General features: G+C 38.6%; 2 protein-coding genes and 1 non-coding gene across 3 annotated transcripts; 2 read left to right on the top strand and 1 right to left on the bottom strand.

The window, feature by feature from the left end:
- Positions 1–5,557: 5,557 nt before the first annotated feature.
- On the top strand, positions 5,558–8,147 carry LOC144453287 (uncharacterized). Its single transcript, XM_078144548.1, has 2 exons — positions 5,558–6,074; positions 7,122–8,147. Exons 1-2 carry the CDS (start codon positions 5,558–5,560, stop codon positions 7,253–7,255), a joined length of 651 nt encoding a protein of 216 aa, XP_078000674.1. The 3' UTR covers positions 7,256–8,147.
- Positions 8,148–11,174: 3,027 nt separating this feature from the next.
- Trnas-uga (transfer RNA serine (anticodon UGA)) lies at positions 11,175–11,256 on the top strand. Its single transcript has one exon. It is a non-coding gene; the product is annotated as a tRNA-Ser (tRNA).
- Positions 11,257–17,601: 6,345 nt separating this feature from the next.
- On the bottom strand, positions 17,602–19,748 carry LOC144453288 (uncharacterized). The gene is made up of 3 exons (XM_078144549.1): positions 19,625–19,748; positions 19,284–19,517; positions 17,602–19,143 (listed from the first exon to the last, which is right to left on the bottom strand). Exons 1-3 carry the CDS (start codon positions 19,709–19,711, stop codon positions 17,602–17,604), a joined length of 1,863 nt encoding a protein of 620 aa, XP_078000675.1. The 5' UTR covers positions 19,712–19,748.
- Positions 19,749–21,117: the final 1,369 nt, after the last annotated feature.

Here is a 21,117-nt window from a genome sequence, read left to right on the forward strand (position 1 = left end):
TTTCTGTTTTTGGTCTCTTTATGGTGACTACCGTCGACGATTGGTAATTATTGGCCACTTCGCCCAATCTGTCGATATGTCTGGTATCGTTGGAAAAGACTGCTTTGTCGTTTCCCGGTTTACTGGCATCTTTTATGTTGTATTCACAAAACTGCATTGCCTTGTCATCGACGATACATTGTTTAGGTACTGCCAAATCCCTATGCCTGTGATTTTCGTTGTCTGCCAGATACACCGACCACGTATAGTAAAAAGGTTTTTGTGAAGACGATTCCACTGGACTAACTTTCATAGAATCAAGTATCCACCATTTTGGTAAAGGGCCTTCTCTGAAATCGGGATTTGTAGTTTTATTACATAACACAATTGATTTTGACGAAAACGATGTTTCAAAGAGTCGGTGGTCTTTTAACCTTGATTTGTCGATACCATTGGCTAGAAGGATGGGTTCTTTTGCCGGATCATTCATTTGGAGAGATTCGAAGATTGTGTTTGGTGTTAGTAACACTGTGCGTTTGATAGAGCGAACAAGCCATTGTTTCGGTGCAATGTAATCAGCCATGCTAGTCAACAAAACACAAAACACAAACATTTATACTTGAGTATTTTTTATTGCAATTTTATCTTTCATTTCCAACGGGTGAAAAGGGAAGGCGAAACAATCCCGATGCTGTATACCCATATTTTTTGGCCAGTAGACTGTCCTGTTTCACCGCAACATCGACGTTAGTTTGACAGTTTGTCATGTACTCCAGTAAGTAGAAATGTCGCCTCATGTTGTGTTCGAATTGACTCATAAACAATACATTTCGGGACCATGTACTCGTTCTCTTCTTCAGGTATTTCATTTTGCTACCAATAGCCTCGATGAACTCGATCAGTTTCGCGGGTAAGAACTCAAACAGGCATATCCTGTCCTTGAAACGAAAGCAAAACAAACGGTCGTTGGATCTTAACTCTTGTAACCACTTCTGTTTTTTTCCAACGTTGCCTTTTGCTTGAAACCATTCGCTCTTTACTTCCACGATGGGAAAAGGGTGGTTCATGACGTCTTCTCCATTCAATAGTGCTTGGCGTTTTTGTTCGAATAGTTTGTACAGGTGTAACTGGACCTTCGTTCCGAAATAGGGGTAGTTTTGATGGTAGTCGGAACCTGCAAAACTTAACAACACTAAAAAGTCCAACAAAAGACATGGTGTGTGTGTATGGGCTTTCTGCAAGTGATCAAAATTTAGGCAAGTTCCTTTCCTTGCCACCTGACCGCAGTGTGTTATTAGTGGTCGTTGACTGACCAACATGGCATCTGACCCACGGGCTATGAGATAGAGAAGACAATCCGTGTCTACAGAAACGATCACGATTTTCCTTTGTGTGCAATCTGCAATCACAGTGGTCATAATGTCGGCCTCTAGAGGAGGGGACTGTAGACTGTTTAAAGCCGTTTCCAGTTCCGTCCATGTTCCACTCCCACTCACTTTCTTCCACCAGTTTATATGTCCATGTCTCTGTTTTTGTTGAACGCTGTACACTCTGAATGGTATTGGTAAAAGCGTCTCTTGCAAAGACGTTTCAAACAGCGTCATGAGCCGTGTTCTGAACTGTTCACTTTTCATCAGTTTTGTCAGGTTTCCCTTATACGGAAATGTAGGCAAGTGTTCTATCGCTGCTGTGAGTTTCTTCTTCGCTTTGTCAATCAAAGATTGTTTGTCCTTTTCTGATAACCTGTCTGTGTTGTCGAGCTCTTTCGTTAAGCGGTCTATCCACCTTTGATCGGACGTTTGTTCGTAACGTTTCATAACTGTGGTCTTCTTCGCAAACGGTATACCACCGTCCACACACACGACCAAGTCAGACAGGTAGTTTTCCATGGCAGGCTGTACTTTTTCCTGCATCTGTCTGGTATGAACTGCGAAATCAATAGTGTCATGGATAAAGGCGTTTACGATAGCGTCTACAGAGTTCACATGCCACACTTTGTTTTCTATGATAACAGGTTCACTCTTACTTTTAATTTCGCGCACTGCACCAATGGTGGTGGCTTCGGTGAACAGTTCTGTGAAACTTTTGTATTGAGTACATATGCACAACCTATTCAACAACGTAGGGATGCGATAAAAACTCTGCGTACCGTCCATGACCATGACTTCTCTGTCAACGATGGCATCACTAAATTCCTGTTCTACAAACAGTCCAGTTTTGGCAATGTGTCTGAGAAATTCACTCGAAATACCCATGTTTGAAATGACTCCGGTGCTTGTTCAAGCAGTGCAATTTATTGACTCCACGTGCCCGCGTACACGTCACGAGAAAATAGATAGCCTTGTATATACGTGAACTTTTTTCTTTCTTTCCATCATTCACACCTTTGCCATGAGCAAGAGCAACAACGACGCTGGAGAGATGTTTTTCATGGGGAAAACTCGACACTTTACCCCCGTAAATGCCAAGGTAAATGCAGACAGGCCAGTCAGTGAGGGCAAGCGCATTGATTTAAATCGTGGTTCATTTGGTACATGTGCCATCATTGCTAACACGGACACTGTGGTGAAAAAGAATGTCTTCTTCGAAAAGAATCCATGCGACCATATCACACAGAATGATATGCTGGATAGCCTCCTTTTGACGTCTCTTGGAAAAGATGCATTGGTCATGGGATACTTGAACGACATGGACCATTCGAAACATGGGTATGTTCCAAGAATTCGTTCACTTACTCACGTAAGATACATCCATGAGGAAAACAATAACGTGGAAGTGGTGCGGGAAATATACATGCAGTATGCAGGAGAAAACTTGTTCCACTACTGTGTGATACAAAACAACCTTCTCGATGTTGGTGATTTTCTGAAACAAACACTCGAAGCATTGGATTTTCTTAACGAAGCTGGAGTGGTTCATTGCGATATCACTGTTGGAAATATCACATACAGAAGAAATTCAAACCAGTATCAACTGATTGATTTTGGGTCGTCTGAATTTGTCGTGTTTGACGTGATGACTCGTTTTGGTCTCCAAACGTTTTTTAAAAAAAATAATAAAAGTGAAAACCAACAACAAGCAACGGCTGCCGTATTGGCACGTACAACGAACCCTGGTCTCACGGGACTTGACGTCCAGTATCTGCCAAGAAATACCCTTCTACACGTCACCGATGCTGCCCCCAATCTAAAATCTATTCACTTTACCAGACAGACATCATTGATACCATATTTCGACATACAGTTGGCATTGTCAAAACGTCCCAAGTTCGAAAGGCTTAGTCATGTCTGTGACTGTTATTCTTTGGGAATTTGCGCGGTGGTACTTGCGGGATTGCCTTGCTACCATCCCAAAAACGATTTGAGCATAATGCTGTATTGCATGTCGTCATCACACAGTCGTCATTTCTTAAAGCTGTGTCAGTCCAACGTAGAACTCAGGGGTTCCCTCACACACGAGGAAGTTTGGGAATGGTGTTCACACGTTAACGACGACCCTTCACTTGTCGAGGAATTATCGGGTGGGATTTCTCTCCTGCATGGACTGACGTCGGATAATCAAACTAGCGATTTCGAAAAAAAGACGTCACTACTCGATACATTGCGTGACGTATATGGTAACGAAGTGATTGATGTCCTCAAGGGACTTTTACATCCTCTCCAGTACCGGCGATTAAAAGCTAAAAAGTGTCTGCGCATGCTCGAAAGTTCACCCTCAAATGATAATGTCAGTGTTGTGAAAAGGAGAACTCAGGTGACCTCCACTTCTCTCGGTAACGCTGTGTCATACAAACTGAACGTGGTAGCCAATTCATCAAAAAACGTAACCATACCTATCCTCAACATGACGTTAGCCATGGCAGAACAGAAACCCGGCCAAACGTTCGTTCAAGATGGGCGAATGGTCGTGAACAGATTCAGTGTCTTGCCAAAGGTCGAGGAAAAGACTTTCAAATTCATGCATTGCTTTTTTCCACACGTTTTCGATTTACCTAATGACTGCGACGTGCTCAATATGCGTGTAAAAGTCGAAAACAAAAATGAAGTGAGACAACTTGAAGTATGTGCACGATCAAATCCTAACTGTCATTTGATTGGCAGAGTGCAAGACAGCAATGCCGAGTATATCGACGTGGATTTCTACCTGCAAAAGCAGGGGAGAAAGTAATACAGTGCCATTCACACTCAAAACATCAATGGACAATGTTGAATATCACACGGTGCGATCATCAGACGGTCGCGCCAGTATGGTTTTTTTTATGGTAAACATTGTGTCTTCACACGTAATTGGACACAGAAAAGTGCCTGACGAAAGAGAAATGTCATCGTCTATTCACCTCAGAGGCTCTAAACTCCAACACACCATGTGGGAATTCAAACGTCCTCTTTCCCACTCGTCCACTGTTTTAAATTTTTCTTCCACCGGATCAACTACCATTACAGTGAGAGGAAATTATCTACTGCGCAGGCGTGCAAATTTAGACTTCGTTTATCACCAGGGCTTAGCTTTTGATAAAAAGCAATCGGTTACTTTACCGTTTTCAACGAACAATCTAAATTACGCCGGTCGACTCTATGGCATAAAAAACCCAGACTATGTCAGCAAGTCCCTGTGTCGCAACGAAAGATGGATTGTCGACAAAAACGATCAATTTCCTTCCATCAAGTTCAACCTCAGACAGGAGACAAGCGAAGACAAAAAGAAAGTGTGTTTTCAATTGTTTATTCCCAAGATGTGTATTAACACCCAGTATCAGACTTGGAAAAGTTTGACGTCCACTGGTGCCAGAGTCTTAGACATGATTTTAGAATATGCAGACTTTGACGAAAGACTTTGTAACATATGCTTAGAACATGAACTTTCGTTGGGGCGTAAGCTTTACGATTGTGAATTTGAGGAACTGTGCAAAACAATAAAAAAGTAACCTTTTTTGAAAACCTTTCGCTTTTACTTTTAAGTTGATAATGTATGTACTGTATTAAGGGATGAAAGTGGTCGGTCAGTCCTGAATTCGAAGATAGTATATGGCGACGATCGTGTTGTAACACAGAGACAGCATCCACACTGAGAAAGGCTGCTAATGCAAAAGCGGTCACTGACCAAATGCTACGATCGTTAAGTTGTGCGCCCTCAACCTCTTTGAATACGAAATTGTCTTGCACGCACACACATGTATACATACATACACCCACATACACGCATTGGTGTGACATGACATTATATATATATTTTTATTTTCTCTTTGAGATGAAAATTATGCTTACAGGCATGCTTTCTGCATATGTATCTGGGTGACGATACGTGGAACTGGCACTGGCAGTGTTCGATAACGTTTTTCTCTCTGTTTAATTCTCGTACTTTACTGTTGGCAATGCGCAACTTCTATGTATAAAAATGATGCACTCTGTAATCGTGTACAATTACACGATGAATAAAATGTTTATACTTTCGTTTTTGTTCTTGTGGAAATATGCAAAACATTAGTCACCTTTTAACCTTTATCCTCCAACCAATCAGTGGTTGATAATGTATGCCTACTGCGCATGACGGAACATAAATTACCAATTACTTCGAAATCATGTATCTGGCGCCGTGCATCGTGTTGTTCGCCGTCGTTTTTGCAAGTTCAAACTCGACAGCCACCGCCACCACCATCACCGACAAGCAGCCCCTACAGCCACCGCCAACTGCAGATCCTGCCCGGTGTCCCTCCAACCACTACGAGTATGTATTGTCAAAGAGGGTACGAGTGTGTCGCCAGTGTCGCCAGTGCCCGGATGGGGTAAAAGTTCTTTCACCTTGTAACCTTACAGCAGACACTCTCTGTCGAGGATGCGTTGACGGTAACGACTTTTACGACGAAGTCACGAAATTGTGTCTGTACATCCCTCAACATCGTTCAGAGAAGAAGACGACTAGTGATGTCTCGTTAGACTCAGAGTCATCATCGTTCAGTGAAATCATACTTGTCTCAGCAGCTTATTTCGGCCTGGTCCTCATCACGTCTCTTGGCCTGTGCTTTCTAATTTGGTTCGGGAATAAAATTGCCGGCCAGTTAAGGAAGGAAGAGAAACCACCTGTGTACACCGTTCAAGGTAAAAGCTCTCTCAATTATTTTTTTTAAACGTAATTTTTCGTTCGTGAGGGACTCGATCGTGGTTTCATTGCTCGTTGCTGTATCTAGTGCATTATTGCAGTGGTAAAGATAGAGTAGAGTGTATCCAAATTGAGGTATGCATGGCTCGAAATAATGGCGGAAAAGTGATTTCAAGGCTCGGGCAAGTTGTTTTGAAAAATACTTGCCCCCCCCCCCCCCCCCCAACAAAGGATGTGTTTTTATGCTGTACTTTTTAGACACTGCACATGTCTGACAGGATTTTGGATACATTGTATAACCACGGCGCCAACAAGTCTCGAAAGTTATAACATATGTTAATTTTTCAAAACAATCCGACCAGCTGTCCTTGACGTATTTGTTTACTCTATCAAGAAAATATATGTGGAAGTACCATTGAATATTGTTCATCAATAGTAAATTACAGCATGATTTTCCAGGTTTGGGTGTTTGAATCAACTGCACATTTGACAACAGTGATAATAGGAACAAATAAACAAATCCTGCTGACTGGGAGAAAAAATAGTTGGAAGGAAAGAAAAGATTTTATATTAGTGTTGAAATAGATGTTCATTTTTTATATTGATAGCTTCTGAAAGTGCATAAAAACTTGTGATTATTTTAAGAACTACGTTTTACATTACAAATTGTATGCTATAGCATGAATATTAATTAGGCCATGAAAATTGATATTATCTAGGATTCCAGTTCATGGTGTAGAGAACTTTTCAGTACACACAGAATCTTTCAAAGTGACATTTTTCGACTAAACAAAAAAGTTAACCAATCAATCACAACACCTCACTATTTGAAATGGGTAAACACTTTTGTTTTCTACTTGCCAAGTGGACAAGCGAATGGTGACAAGAGCGCCCTCTATCAATCATTTGACACCCACGTTAGCAAAATATATATACATTCGCGTATGTACGTATAATACAACATGCATGTATACATACATACATAGTAATGCACAAAATAGACGACATGAAATTTATGTACATTTATTTATTTTGTTTTCTTTCAGGTGTAAATCTCCTACACCGAGTGCCACCTTATCCTTGTGATGATACAGCAAGTCTTTGCAGTACATGTGTTACCGATATCGATATCGATGATCCTACAACTTGTAGTACAAGACTGTCGACTGTAACGTGTTAACACGACTAGCGGACACATTACTCTTTGCCAACAACCTATTTATTGCCATGTTGTTATTGTAAAGCATTTTTTTATTTAACTTTTTTGTTAGGCTTAATAATATGAAAAGTTCTTGCCATGCCATCTCTTCGTATTTGAGTGACGATACGTGGTGCATGGTGTTCGTTGACTTTGATAGTTCAAAGATTTGTTGATATGTATTCTCTTCGCATTTGAGTGACGAAACATGGTGCCGGGTGTTCGATATCTTCGGCAAAGTAACTGTTTTTCTCTTCTGTTGAATGACTTTGTAATCGCGTCCAAGTACACTTCGAATCAAACTAGTGCAGTAGTCGATGTTTTTTGGCAACAAGCGATCGTACGATACATACAGACTAGTACTGTTTCTCATGAATCGATATAAAGTTTTTAATTTGTGTAACGAATCATTGTCTGTCTTACAAGACTGCACCGTTTTGACTAACGGACACATTACTCTTTGCCAACAACATATTGTAAAGCATTTTTTATTTAACTTTTTTGTTAGGCTTAATAGTATGAAAAGTTCTTGCCACGCCGTCTCTTCGTATTTGAGTGACGATACGTGGTGCATGGTGTTCGTTGACTTTGATAGTTCAAAGATTTGTTGACATGTATTCTCTTCGCATTTGAGTGACGAAAAATGGTGCCGGGTGTTCGATATCTTCGGCAAAGTAACTGTTTTTCTCTTCTGTTGAATTCCTTTGCCTTGTTGTCCGCAACGTTTATGGCCTTGGACAAGCTGTAGGTGAAATTACGTACTTTGTAATCGCGTCCAAGTACACGTCTAATCAATCTAGTGCAGTAGTCGATGTCTCTTGGCAGCAAACGATCGTACGATACATGCTTGTATTCATGCAATCTGTTTCTCAGGAATCGATATAAAGTTTTTAATTTTCGTAACGAATCCATATCCTTGTCTGTCTCTCTTGATTCATTGTTGTGTGAGCTTGGTAAACGTGCACGTGATGTATAGTTGTATTTATCCTCGCCCTCCCTTATTTCCCCCGCTTCAATTTCCGCCATATATTGATTATTTCGATGACCGTTTGGTTCCATTCGTTCGGTTTCGGACGATACAAGTTGTTTCTTATCGCCTTGCATCAATCCAATACTTTTCTTTGCCTGTAGATCGCAATCGTCTGGTGCATGTACTTCTAATGCATCCTATAAGGAGAACAAAACAAAACAATATGTATTATCTCCCAATAGTCCCAAATGTAAACGTCTCTTTCTGTCTCTTGCTTTGTGCAACTAAAAACAAAGACATGTCTCACCATAACTCGTATCAGTATCAACGTGACATTTGATAACAAGTTTGTTTGAACGTGCGAACTTCACAACGAAATAACAATAATAAAAATTAAAATGGATATAATAAGAACAATTATTATAATAAATGTTAATAATATTAATAGTAATCTTACTAGTCTCATCGCAATGTCAGCTATATCTCCAAAGTCAGTATGAATTGTTTCAGAAGAAGCCATTACTATCGTTAAACGATGTTATCACTTAGGAAAGTTCCTGAGGTTTGGTCAACGTTTTAATACTTTTCCCTTTATATAGACGATTTAGGTAAAAAAAAAATAAGATCGTGATCGTGATCGTGAAGTAAATAGCAGAGTTTTCCTGTATCGTGGTTGGTGGTAAGAACGTCGCCAACGATATAGTGATGCCTACCAGCTCCTCAATGTATCCACAACAGTCTCCCTATCACTATTCCATTGCTTCCTCAATGCTTGGAAGGACCAATCCTCTCGTAGTAACTGCTTGTCTCTCCCTTCTTCTCTCATAGTATTGTAGTAATAGTTCAAAGATACAGCTACGAAAATATATGGTCATGTGGATGAGGATTAGATAATATTATTTCGGCTTTAATCCATAAATAAATCTTCTTTTCTATCACTGGCATCTGCAACTACTAGTTTCTCTTGTCGACCTCTACCTTGGATACACAGATCTTGTGAATTGCAAGCAAAATTCGTCCCCACAATCATACATTTCCTGTCTTGTTCAAAGACACAGAACGCTCAGTGAATGAATGAATGTGTGTGTGTTGATTGATTGGTTTATTTCATGGTAGATCGAAGATTGCAGAATGAGTAAAGTTTTCACTCTTTTTTTGTTTGTTTTTATTTTTATTTTATTTCGTTTTTCAACAGACACCGCCAATGTATGCTGAAACTACACACATATTTTATTTGCTTTGTGTATTTTATATATCCACTCAAACAAATCAGAAATATGTAAAAAAAAAAAAAAAAAAAAAAAAAAACCCAAACTTTTTTTTTACACAATATCACATTTATTATTGAAAAAAATCAATGATTTATATAACTGTCATTTAGCTATTCTGTCAATTACTTCTTTAGCTCTCCAATTGCAGAATCTTAGTTGTTCATCTTCGTAACCTTCGTCATGGTAGATGATTAGTGTATCACGCATATATGCACCTGGATCAGTCACGTCATTCAGTTCCATGGAAATGTGTGAAGTACCGTATACCAAAATCAATACGATGCATTCTTCTTGTCCCATCTTCCCAAATTCACACTCAAAAAACACGCCCTCGACACGCTTTGTTTCTCCATACCGACAACAAAGAAATCTTTTCAGAAAATCATTAGCTACTTCATGGGGCTTCTTCTCTTTGTTCTTCAAACAAGGGAAGACGTCTTCAAAGCACAGGTCACCTTGCTTCTTAATGATATTCTCTGCCTCTGCATCGCCGAAGTGTCTGGTAATAGATTTCAGGTCTTCCATGATGATACTGCTTATTGTATCTTGTAGTCGTCACTTCCAAAATCGTTCGTTCCTCCGGGGATTATGAGTGTGAGGTACTGACGAGATGTGTACTCCTGATCAGTGGCTGTTCAGCGGATGATGAGAGTCGGTGAAAACACCGCCATTTATATAGGCAATGGGCTATTAACCATCGGGCAAAAAAAACACGTAACGTCGTTGTTGACCAATCGGCGACCAAATTTTATTGCCTTTTGTTACGTTATTTTTTTAAATTTTATTTCGTTTTTCAACAGACACCGTCAATGTATGCTGATGAATGATTTGGTCGATGGCACTCATCAGCAATAATGAGAACAAATGTCCTTGGGTTTTTAACTTTTTCTTGCATATGTTGCTTCAATATTTCCACGTCTTTATGTGCATACATCCGTACAATATTGGTCATGGCATATTCTAGTCTGTCTTTGAACTTCTCCCCAATATCTTTTGAGAGCAAACCAAATGCATGTGAGCGGATGATGAGAAGTTGGTAAAAACACCGCCACGTTATTTTTTTTTATTTCGTTTTTCAACAGACACCGTCAATGTATGCTGATGAATGATTTGGTCGATGGCACTCATCAGCAATAATGAGAACAAATGTCCTTGGGTTTTTAACTTTTTCTTGCATATGTTGCTTCAATATTTCCACGTCTTTATGTGCATACATCCGTACAATATTGGTCATGGCATATTCTAGTCTGTCTTTGAACTTCTCCCCAAAATCTTTTGAGAGCAAACCAAATGCATGTGAGCGGATGATGAGAAGTTGGTAAAAACACCGCCACGTTATTTTTTTTTTATTTCGTTTTTCAACAGACACCGTCAATGTATGCTGCTGAATGATTTGGCCAACACTGTATGATTTTTCGTAATAAAATTCAAAACAATCTCCCATGCCAGGCAACTTTGTATGTTCCTTAGGATATGCCCTTTAATGGCAATGTACCGGTCAGTACCCCAAGGTACACGCAGACAGTAGGTAGAGCGCCACCATGTCAACTTTTGGAAAGGCATATTCCTTGAGATAATCAGGTTTGTAGATCATGATCTAGACGTTGCCATAAACTCGTCCAATATCGTACTTATTAAATCCAATGTATATCATAGATGAGTAGTCGTGGCCGAGTGGTTAAGGCGATAGACTTGAAATCTATTGGGTTCTACCCGCGCAGGTTCGAATCCTGCCGACTACGTACGATCTTTTCATGTTTGGTTTTGTGAAATTCACAAGTATATAAAATAACACGTCTTAACTTAACTTAACTTACTGTGCTTGGTGGGTAAGATACATGGTCATGTGGATGATGATTAGATAATATTATTTCGGCTTTAATTCATAAATAAATCTTCTTTTCTATCACTGGCATCTGCAACTACAACTTTCTCTTGTCGACCTCTACCTTGGATACACAGATCTTGTGAATTGCAAGCAAAATTCGTCCCCACAATCATACATTTCCTGTCTTGTTCAAAGACATAGAACGCTCAGTATTATCGTCTGTGTTTAGCTTTAGATATTAATATAAACCTTCCATTTATACAATTCTCACATTATCAACTTCTTCTCATGCAAATACGAATCATACCAATGCTGAATTGATTAGTATACCAAGCGGAGAATTTTATTTTTCAGAAAAAAAAAATATTCATACAAATTCAATTTTCAGATTTTTTAAATACAAATTTGTCTACACATAACAATTTCAAACGCACCTCTTAACTGTAAAGCCATATCGTCGCGTCAGTGCAGTAAGGTCGTATCTGCAATGCACTTGTATAGGCAGATACGACCTTACTGCTCTCAGTGACGCGACGATTTGGCAAGGTACGAAAAGGACACTTAACTTCAAATTGGAAACGTTATCGTGTATTTTTCATTCAGGCTTGCTTAAACACAAAGGTAATTAAATTTACCAAGTTGTTTACATTTTTACATTCCAGTTGTAACACTATGGATAAAGTTAATGGTCCTTTCGACACATTCCGCAAGTGGAATGTAAAAATGTAAACAACTTGGTAAATTTAATTACCTTTGTGTTTAAGCAAGCCTGAATGAAAAATAACCTCACCTGCCGGGGGCTACAATCGTCTTCGTCGTGCATTCATATTGTCATGTTGATTCCACGTCATATAGTTGTGACAAGAATTCGAACGTCAACAACGATATGCTCACGTCACGATTTTGTTCAATTTGTGTCGTCGCATATGATCGTGGTCACTACTTGGTTGTCTTAAAAGTATATAGTGACGTCATGACTTTCATATCTATAATTACATGAACGTGCAGGGCTACAATCGTCGTCGTGCATGTTGATTCCACGTCATATTTTTTTTATATCGTGTTTGGTGAATTCGAACGTCAACAACGATATGCTCACGTCACGATTTTGTTCAATTTGTGTCGTCACATATGATCACGTGGTCACTACTTTATATAAAGGCCCGCTGTCATGGTCTCATGATTAATCGGCATCATGGCTGAAACAATATCAACTCTCGATCCAGAAATACTCACTGAAAATAATTTAATAGTTTCCAGAGACATCGAATTAGTGCATTGTACTGGATGCGACTTTACCATGCCCCTGGAAGAGGCAAGTGTTGATTTGTCGGATATACTTATGGAACATTTCACGTTTTCAACTGTATCCAAGAGGTGTTTCGCAGAAAGTTTGAATAGTGACGTGAGGAATATGACAAAAAGGATGGAATACATGAGTCGTGACATTGCAAAACCCCGTACTGCCTGGTACCGTCTTTACAGCCGTATGATTGCTTTTATCGCTAGACTATGTGATGGAAGACAGTCTGAAATGGTAATAACAAGGTTGGCAAAGGCAGTCGTGTATCTAATGAGTAGATTTGTCTTCCGTCGCAGGACAACAGCCCACATTTCAAGAAGAGAACTTTCTCACGAAATAGCCATGCATTTGGGAAGGATTGTACAAAGACAAGACTCTTTGGAACGGATGCGCACCCATTTTATCCGCATCATCCCTAACAACGAAGATCGCACGCTACTTATTGCTCAAGGAAAACATATCTTTCAAAGACTGACTGAAAACGAAAGTAATGAAAATTCTTCACATGGCGGCAGTAGGCAGTCGGCCAACGGAAACACTGACAATGGCAGTACATTAGAGAAATTCACTTGTAAAGTCTGCTTTTTTGGCACTGTGTCCTTAGTGGGAGTGAAATGTGGTCATTTAATTTGCACACATTGTTACGTTAAATTGAAAAAAGTTACGAAACATTCGAGATGCCCGTTTTGCAGATGTCATTTTGTAGCTCGTAAAATGTTTTTCAGTTAAGAAATAAATGAATACTGTTTTTTTAATCGTAATTCTCTGACTTATGTATAAATATACATTTATATGTATGTATGTATGTATGTATGTATGTGAGGGTGCGTATGACGGTTGTGTGACTGGTTTCATAGTGAAGATGGCTAAATTCATACGAAATGATTTGGCTAAATTGCAGACATTTCGGAGATATTTTTCCGCTTCACCAATCTGGTTTGCTAGATCTCCATATATGAGAGCATTTTTAATTATTACTGCAATGTATGCTGTGTGTGCTATGCTGTTCGCAAAATACTTTACCAAGGAGAGATGGGAGCTTTATGGTTGTCACAAAAATTATTACACAGTTGGTCTACAGCTTTGCAAGAATAAATCAAAGGGCATTGACCCCATTACAGTTAAGCTAATAGTTACGGGGGTGTTATCGCTTGTAATTAACATCTTGGCACCCATAACTGTTGAATATTTCCTTGGCAAGAGTCACCAAATTCAAGAGGATTTGTCTTTGTTTCGTCGACACGAAGAGATACTGAGAAACAGTCCCGGTTACACAGCAGACAAAATTGATTACACAGTGTTATTGAACTGTATGGGATACAACGATACAAACAAGATCAAGTTGGACACACCTCGCGAGGGACAGGAACGAATTACAAATCTACATTTGCTGAGACATTTATTTTCGTGTCTGTTGGTGGAACTATACATATTTTTTGTTACAAAGGGGAAATGTCAAGGAAGTATACTAACACTCATCGTATCATTTTTCGGAATAGTCTTACCGAGCATTGTAATTTGCTCTGTGTTGAAATTGGGTCAGTGGTTTCCATTGATGTTGATAATGAATTTCATCATGTTAATATGTCCCATGACAGCTATTCTAATATTCACACCGATGTTTATTTTCATGTCTTGCATATCGTCTGCAATTTACCTAGTATCACCGTGTAGCTGGATGCTTTTAGAAACCATTTTCCTCATTTTGTCCTGCAGAAGACAGGCGAAATATGAGATCGAACTGGTGAAAAAAGCAATTAGAAATTCGACTCTGTATCGTGTTAAAAGTAATATGGACACTGCTTTATTTCTTGCTGGTTACGAATCCCACATACCTTTTCCTATTCGGAAATGATTTTTAAATAAAAAACTCTGTAAATGGACTGTAAGCTTGTTCTTGTGCGTGACGCGTGCTTAATTTTACATCTACATGGCAATATATTTGTGTTGTCGTGCCTGACGACTTTGAATTGAAAGATATTATTAGTGGCGTCACGATACGTGCGTCGCGTGGCCTCTTTTCTCGTCACGTCGCATAGACATGTCAATCAAACAGTATTCGATTCTGCACTCGTACTCAGTGACTTTCGTAAATACCCCAGACATAACATTACCCCGACGCTTGATGACAACGAAACATTGTATCAAATGTATCTAGTTCACTCAAACGGGACGGGTCAACGCAATCGATAGTAAATAGCCCGGAAGATGTGCAGACATTCACAATGGGGCAGACATTGTTATTATTATTATTGTTGTTGTGGTGGTGGTGGTGGTGGGCAGTGTATTGAGAACTCAATACACAAGCGCTCGATGCATATCATTAGTTACTTGTCGAGTAGACACATCAACATACAACGAGTAATATATATTCCCATATTTGCTAATTACTGTAATTCTCTCATTTTTCTTTGCGTGGGGAAACGTGTGCAATTTCGGATTTTGTTCACGAAAATTAGACGTTATGTGATTTTGTTGTAAGACGTACGTAAACGTAACGTTTTTTTATTTGTTGTCACGAGAACACATTACACGATACAATATCACTGACACGTCGTGTCATCAACAAAAATTGGCACGTTAAGTGATTGGTTGTGCTCCAAAGAAAAAGTATGAAGTCACTACTTAGTTTTGTATATCTCTTTCCTGATTGGTTCTTCACGAGCCAAGTGGTGACGTCACTAGAATCGAACACAGGACAGCTTTTCACCGCGTGATCAGACATTCTTTCGCGTAAGCAAAATGATATGAACTCTGTTTACATGCTAGTAATAGTATGGGGTAAAGTGTCATTTTGGTTAACTAGTCTACATCTTTTTATCTACGTCGTCATCTGGCAACCAAACAAACCAAACGTTCACGATCCACGTCAAGATAAATATGAGGTCACGATAAATCTATATATTTTTGTATTTTTTAACCAAACGTTCACACCAATCCACGTCAAGAAAAATACGACGTCATGATGAATCTATATATTTTACGTGACGGTCACACAAGAGAAAAGGGACGGGCGTATCTTAGTTACACACTAAGTGTGAACCTCATAGGAAACAACCATAGTTACTTTCCTGGCAAATCTACCTACAGTGTTGCAATTTACAATTATGCAAATATCTCATGAAAAAGGCGCATGCAAATTAATGTTGCTAAAAAGCTTGAGTTTTGTCACGCGGGCACTTGAAAGCAATTACCAAAACCACAAATATAAACAACGTGTTTAGCGTCTAGTATGAGTTTTTCCAATGGATATGCTATTTCATTCTAACGGGAAAAATCGACTATAGCCTCGGAGACGATCGTGGACCAAGCAATCAGGCAAGAAAAATACAAAAGTATGTATTGACGTCATAGTTTTACTTCTCATACAACCAATCAGAGACGTGTCAATCTCTCCCATGACAGGTAAACACGGCATCGTTCCTGCCGAAGGCTATCACGGTTTTCGTGCTCAGTGTTACCCCCCCCCCCCCCCGTCCGACATGATTTTAGAGAATAAACATTTTTCCGGTTGTAAATATGTGATTGGATTTGAGTTCAACTTCAACTAGTCTACATCATTATCTACGTCTCTTAAAATTCTGTGTTTCTTTTTAGTTTAACATGGCTAACTACTACTATAGAACTAGGTCGCTTTCTGACTAAGGATTAGAAGCAAGTGACATGTACTCAATTGAAAGTGTCGATTATCACAGTCTTTATAGTATGGGTATTCTTTCTACTCTATGACGATGTTCTTGAATATGCGCCGCGAACTCTCAAGTATCAGACAAGGTAAAGCGTGCCATGCTATTATTCAGTGTTTTAAATTCAGGGTTTTTTTTGGTTTTTTTTTAGCCCTTGTGTTATTTCTTCAGTTATTTGAATTAGGTACTCTTCTTAGCCGGCCGTATCGTCGTCATTTCGCAACCAAAAGTTCACGACCTACGTAAGGAAAAATACTGCGATGTCACGATAAATCTATATATTTTACGTGACGGTCTCTCATTGGTTGTGTATCGTTCTCTCTAATAGTTGTTGGGGTGATTTATTTGTATTCTGTGTTCTGTGTTTATTTTTGATCATTTGACAATAAGGTCAAATTCTGTAAAAGAATAAGGTTAAAGGGTAAGGGGAGGGTAATCATTGAAATGTAGTGTTACGGATGAGAAATCATCCGTGGTAGGTACAAAAATGGTAAACTACAGTATTTAATTAAATGGGAAGGTTATTCATCAGAGTTCAATAGTTGGGAACCTGTTGAAAACTTGAATCAATTGGCACTAAACATTCTCAAGGACCATCCTGTTTTTATATCAGGTTCACGAACTTATAAACGTCATTTTTAGGTATACATTTAAGGTCACTCAAAAACAATGACACAGTAAACCACCTCTTTGATCACTGCAGTCCTTTACAACAAATATTATCATATAGCATGTATAAATTTCTTATGTTTGGTGATCAAATATCAAAACTAGCCAAACGTGATCACGTCATTGTTCTTCCAACTGTCTGTAATCAGTCATTATTTGACACTGTTGATCTTTTAATAACTTAATGTTTTCATCTTAGAAGAATACTATTCGCGAAATGCAAACATTTGTTCTAACTATTAATTCATGACAGCTGAGAGTTCACGGTGACCTGGCAAAAAATCAAAACTTAGCGAATATCAAAAAGTTGTATTCTCTCATCCGTAACACTAGCAGTTGCTGTCACCAGGTAGTAATTGACTTCTGTTGATTAGTCGTCGAACTTCAGCCAGCACCAACCAAAAATAAAATTGAACGATGTCTCCAATGGTTCGGTGATTCAGATATCGGGGAGGGGAATCTATAGTATGTAGGGGGGGGGGGATTTGGTGAGAAAAGGACAACTATTTATGTAGCAAAATACACTTGTTCACAATGCAAACGAAATATACACACATAACATGACAGTCTAGTTCAATTCAAATTGTATTTTTTATTGTTATTACGAACACTTTCTATTGTGATGACGCATTAAAAATTGAACTTCCTTTTTGATACAACTCATATGATTTTCCATTTGCAACATCTTATTGTGCATGGTTTCAAGTTGTTCACGGAGATCTCTATTTTCGGCTTTTAGTGACTCAATTTCCGCTTCTTTTTCGACAAGTAAACTTTCCAGTCTCAACACGATTTCTTTGACATTTTCTCTGTTCTCAGCCGTGATTCGTTGTAATTGTTCATCCTTTTCACGTAGTGAAATGGCTTGTTTCGAAATTGTCTCGGCCATTCCTTTAATGGCTTGTCCGAGGACAGGCGCATTTGAACCAATTTCATTTAAGGCTGTAATAATGTTGTCGCTAGTATATCTTGTTAAACGTTGGTCGGTATGTAGGCGAATCGCTCTTTCGATCTCTGTCATTTCTTTGCCCAAATCCATAATGCGCTGTTCGTTTGAAGAAACCAATTTTCTCGACGTTTTGGTTGTGATTTCGTTGAGTATCTTAGTCACACTAAACAAATGAGCTTTGTTAAATTGTGTAGGTAAGATTTTACACAATGCAGTTGTAAAATGTCCGACAACTGAGAAACCAAATTTTTCATATTGGTCTTCAAAGTTTTGGTGAACATCAATGAGTTGTCGTCGCTTCGGTTTAATGAACGTCGAAACATTCGTTGAAACTTCGAAAGAGCTGGCTGTGTCATTGGTGGCCATTTCGGACGAGCAGATAAATTTTCTGCCGGCCCTCTCTTTGACGAAATACACTCTGCCGTTGACTCCATTCTCAAAATTCTGGTAATGATTCGATGCCCCGGATAAATTCCTTTTGTCAGGTGCGACTTCGAAGGAAAACGCCTCTCGATCTAATTGCTTTTGCAATTTGAACCAGTATATCACACCGAAATAGTCATTTCCGTTGTGTTGCAAACGATACATCTTGGCTTTGAAATTCTCGCGTTCTCTGTCAGTGAAAAAATCGCTGTCTTCATACTTAAACAGTAAGACTATACCCAATTGCAATGCAACGAAATGTTTTCCGTTTGGCTGTGATGCACTGGAAATGTCAGCCAGGGGTAGTTGGGATGGATCCTTGTCTAAAAAGTGACCGACTGGAGAGCTGTTTCGAATACAAGATAAAACAGTTTCTTCTTCTTGACTTCTTTTCAAATATTTCGACATGTCCGATCTTTGATTTTCCGTCATGAAAGATAGGTTGTGATTGTGAATTTGAACTTCAAGCAGATGCCAGGCTTCCCTTGGGCTGCATACAGTGAACCGTCCGTCCGTACATTTCAGAAGACAAGGAATGTCGTTACTTTGTCTAGTTGTTCGAAACATTTCAATCTTTTGAACAGCTAACTCTAGGCTTAATTTGGCATCACCGTATAGCTTCAATAAACTGTCAAAGTTACCAGTAATTTCAGCAGTTGGGAGTTCCATATTGTCGGTCCCATAACTAGGGGGTTGGTCCTCGCGTAGGAGATTATCCATAGACGAACCATCAGACACCATAGATAATCCACTTGCACATGTAGGTATGCCCTAAAGTGTAAATAAATATATAATTTAAAATTAATTGAGGTATGCTGTCATTTTTTTACAAATGTAAACTGATGCACACCCATATAACAATAATATCAATAGTGACAAAACAAAAAGTAAGTAAACTATACTAAACTTACCACGGCATTTACGATGTTTTCGAGAAGGTCAACATTATTCGATTCTTCTGAGTCCATACGAGTTAATTCATGTCCAGCTATTTCTTGTCTCATCGAAGAATCCCCTTGTTCGAAAACACCATTTGTTTGGGCATTGTTCATGGAATCACCGACAAGATTACTCACAAAGGAATCATCGATGAGATTGAAAGCGTCTGATATTTTATCCATTTCACTGGCACTTGGCTGCATGCCCTGCAATGTAAAAAAAAATAATTAAATAAAAACAAATCAGTTAACATGTGCTGTTCAAAATTGATAGAACGTTTTTTGTTTATATCAACGCATAAAAATAATCTTACCAGTCTATTCACAATGTCTTCAATAGTTGTAGAAAAATCAGTGTCAAGATCTGCAGTGTCCATAGGAATTATTTCTTCAGGATTCATCGTTACACGATTGTATATCACCTAAGCAAGTTCCTAACGGAATGGCAAATGTTCAAACACAGCTCCCTCTTATATAGACGATTAATGTAAAAAAAATGACGTCACGAAATTACTAATTTCAAGAGATTTCACGAAAGTTTGCTTTTGTATCATTTTGAGACGTGAATTTTTCAAGTTACGTGGTTTAAAATCAAATGACTACGTTATGTTAAAAATATGACGTCACGAAATTCGTGAAATGTTTTTGTATCATTTTGAGACGTGAATTTTTCACATGAAATTAGTAATTTCACGAAGTTTGACGAAAGTTCACTTTTGTATCATGTTGAGACATGACTTTTTCAAGTTACGTGGTGTCAAAATTTCAGGGCTCGAAATTAGCCGTAGTCCGAGGCTCTCGTCAATGCTTAGCGGAGGAGACATATCATAGATACAATAATGTTTATAGATAGTATTAGGAACAGATAAGATTTGAGGGACGTGCCTTGGCACAAACCATTTCTCTCTAGGGTTGGGTCATAGCATGTTATTTTTTAATTTAAGGGAAACGGAAATGGATGGTAACCGTGTGTATTTTTTATCGTATGACGTTTACCTTTTACAAAGTAAATAATAACAAATAGCATAAATGCTCAGATTTGAGACATTTGTGTTATAAGTTTGACAAGCAACCCACACACACGAAATGGAATGAGCCACTAATCATTACACTGAGCCACTCACTAATCATAACACTGAACCCATGAGCGATGGCCCTCACTGGACTTCTTGGGAGACAAGTGTTTATATGCTTAAAGAACTATCCAGTATAAATAAAGATTATTATTATTATTATTATTATTACATATAAGTGGTTTATTTACCCAAGCGTATAAAATGATTACAAAATAATGGTAACAAAAATCAAAAGAGAGAAGGGTGAAACTCTATACCTCACACCGTTATCATTGAAATAAAATACATCGAAATATACACGACGTGAGTTCAAACACTAAGTAAAATCTCTAGTCACAACAAAATTACAGTCATTGACCACCAATAAATCCTGTACATGTGTTCAACCTGATACATATAGTCTAGTGATGGACTAATCCTACATGTACTTGAATACTAAGTAAAGTCGTGGCTTCCTTCTCCGAAGCGCATGCACAGCCTGAGTGACGAACAGATTGACAAAATACAGTTTTAATGTATGTCTGTACAATTTGATCATGATGAATACATACATAAATTCATTGGGAGGATATATGGTACATACATCTAGTAAAACAACAAGTGAACATGATTTAGGGTTACTCATCAATGGGGACATTGAAGAATATGTGAAGCATACAGACGCATATAGGGATGTACCATCGATGCATCGCATCGCCTTTTAATGGCACTGTTTAGACTGTCGACAGTCC

This window comes from Glandiceps talaboti, unplaced genomic scaffold (assembly GCF_964340395.1).
Source record: "Glandiceps talaboti unplaced genomic scaffold, keGlaTala1.1 scaffold_38, whole genome shotgun sequence".
NCBI lineage: Eukaryota > Metazoa > Hemichordata > Enteropneusta > Spengelidae > Glandiceps > Glandiceps talaboti.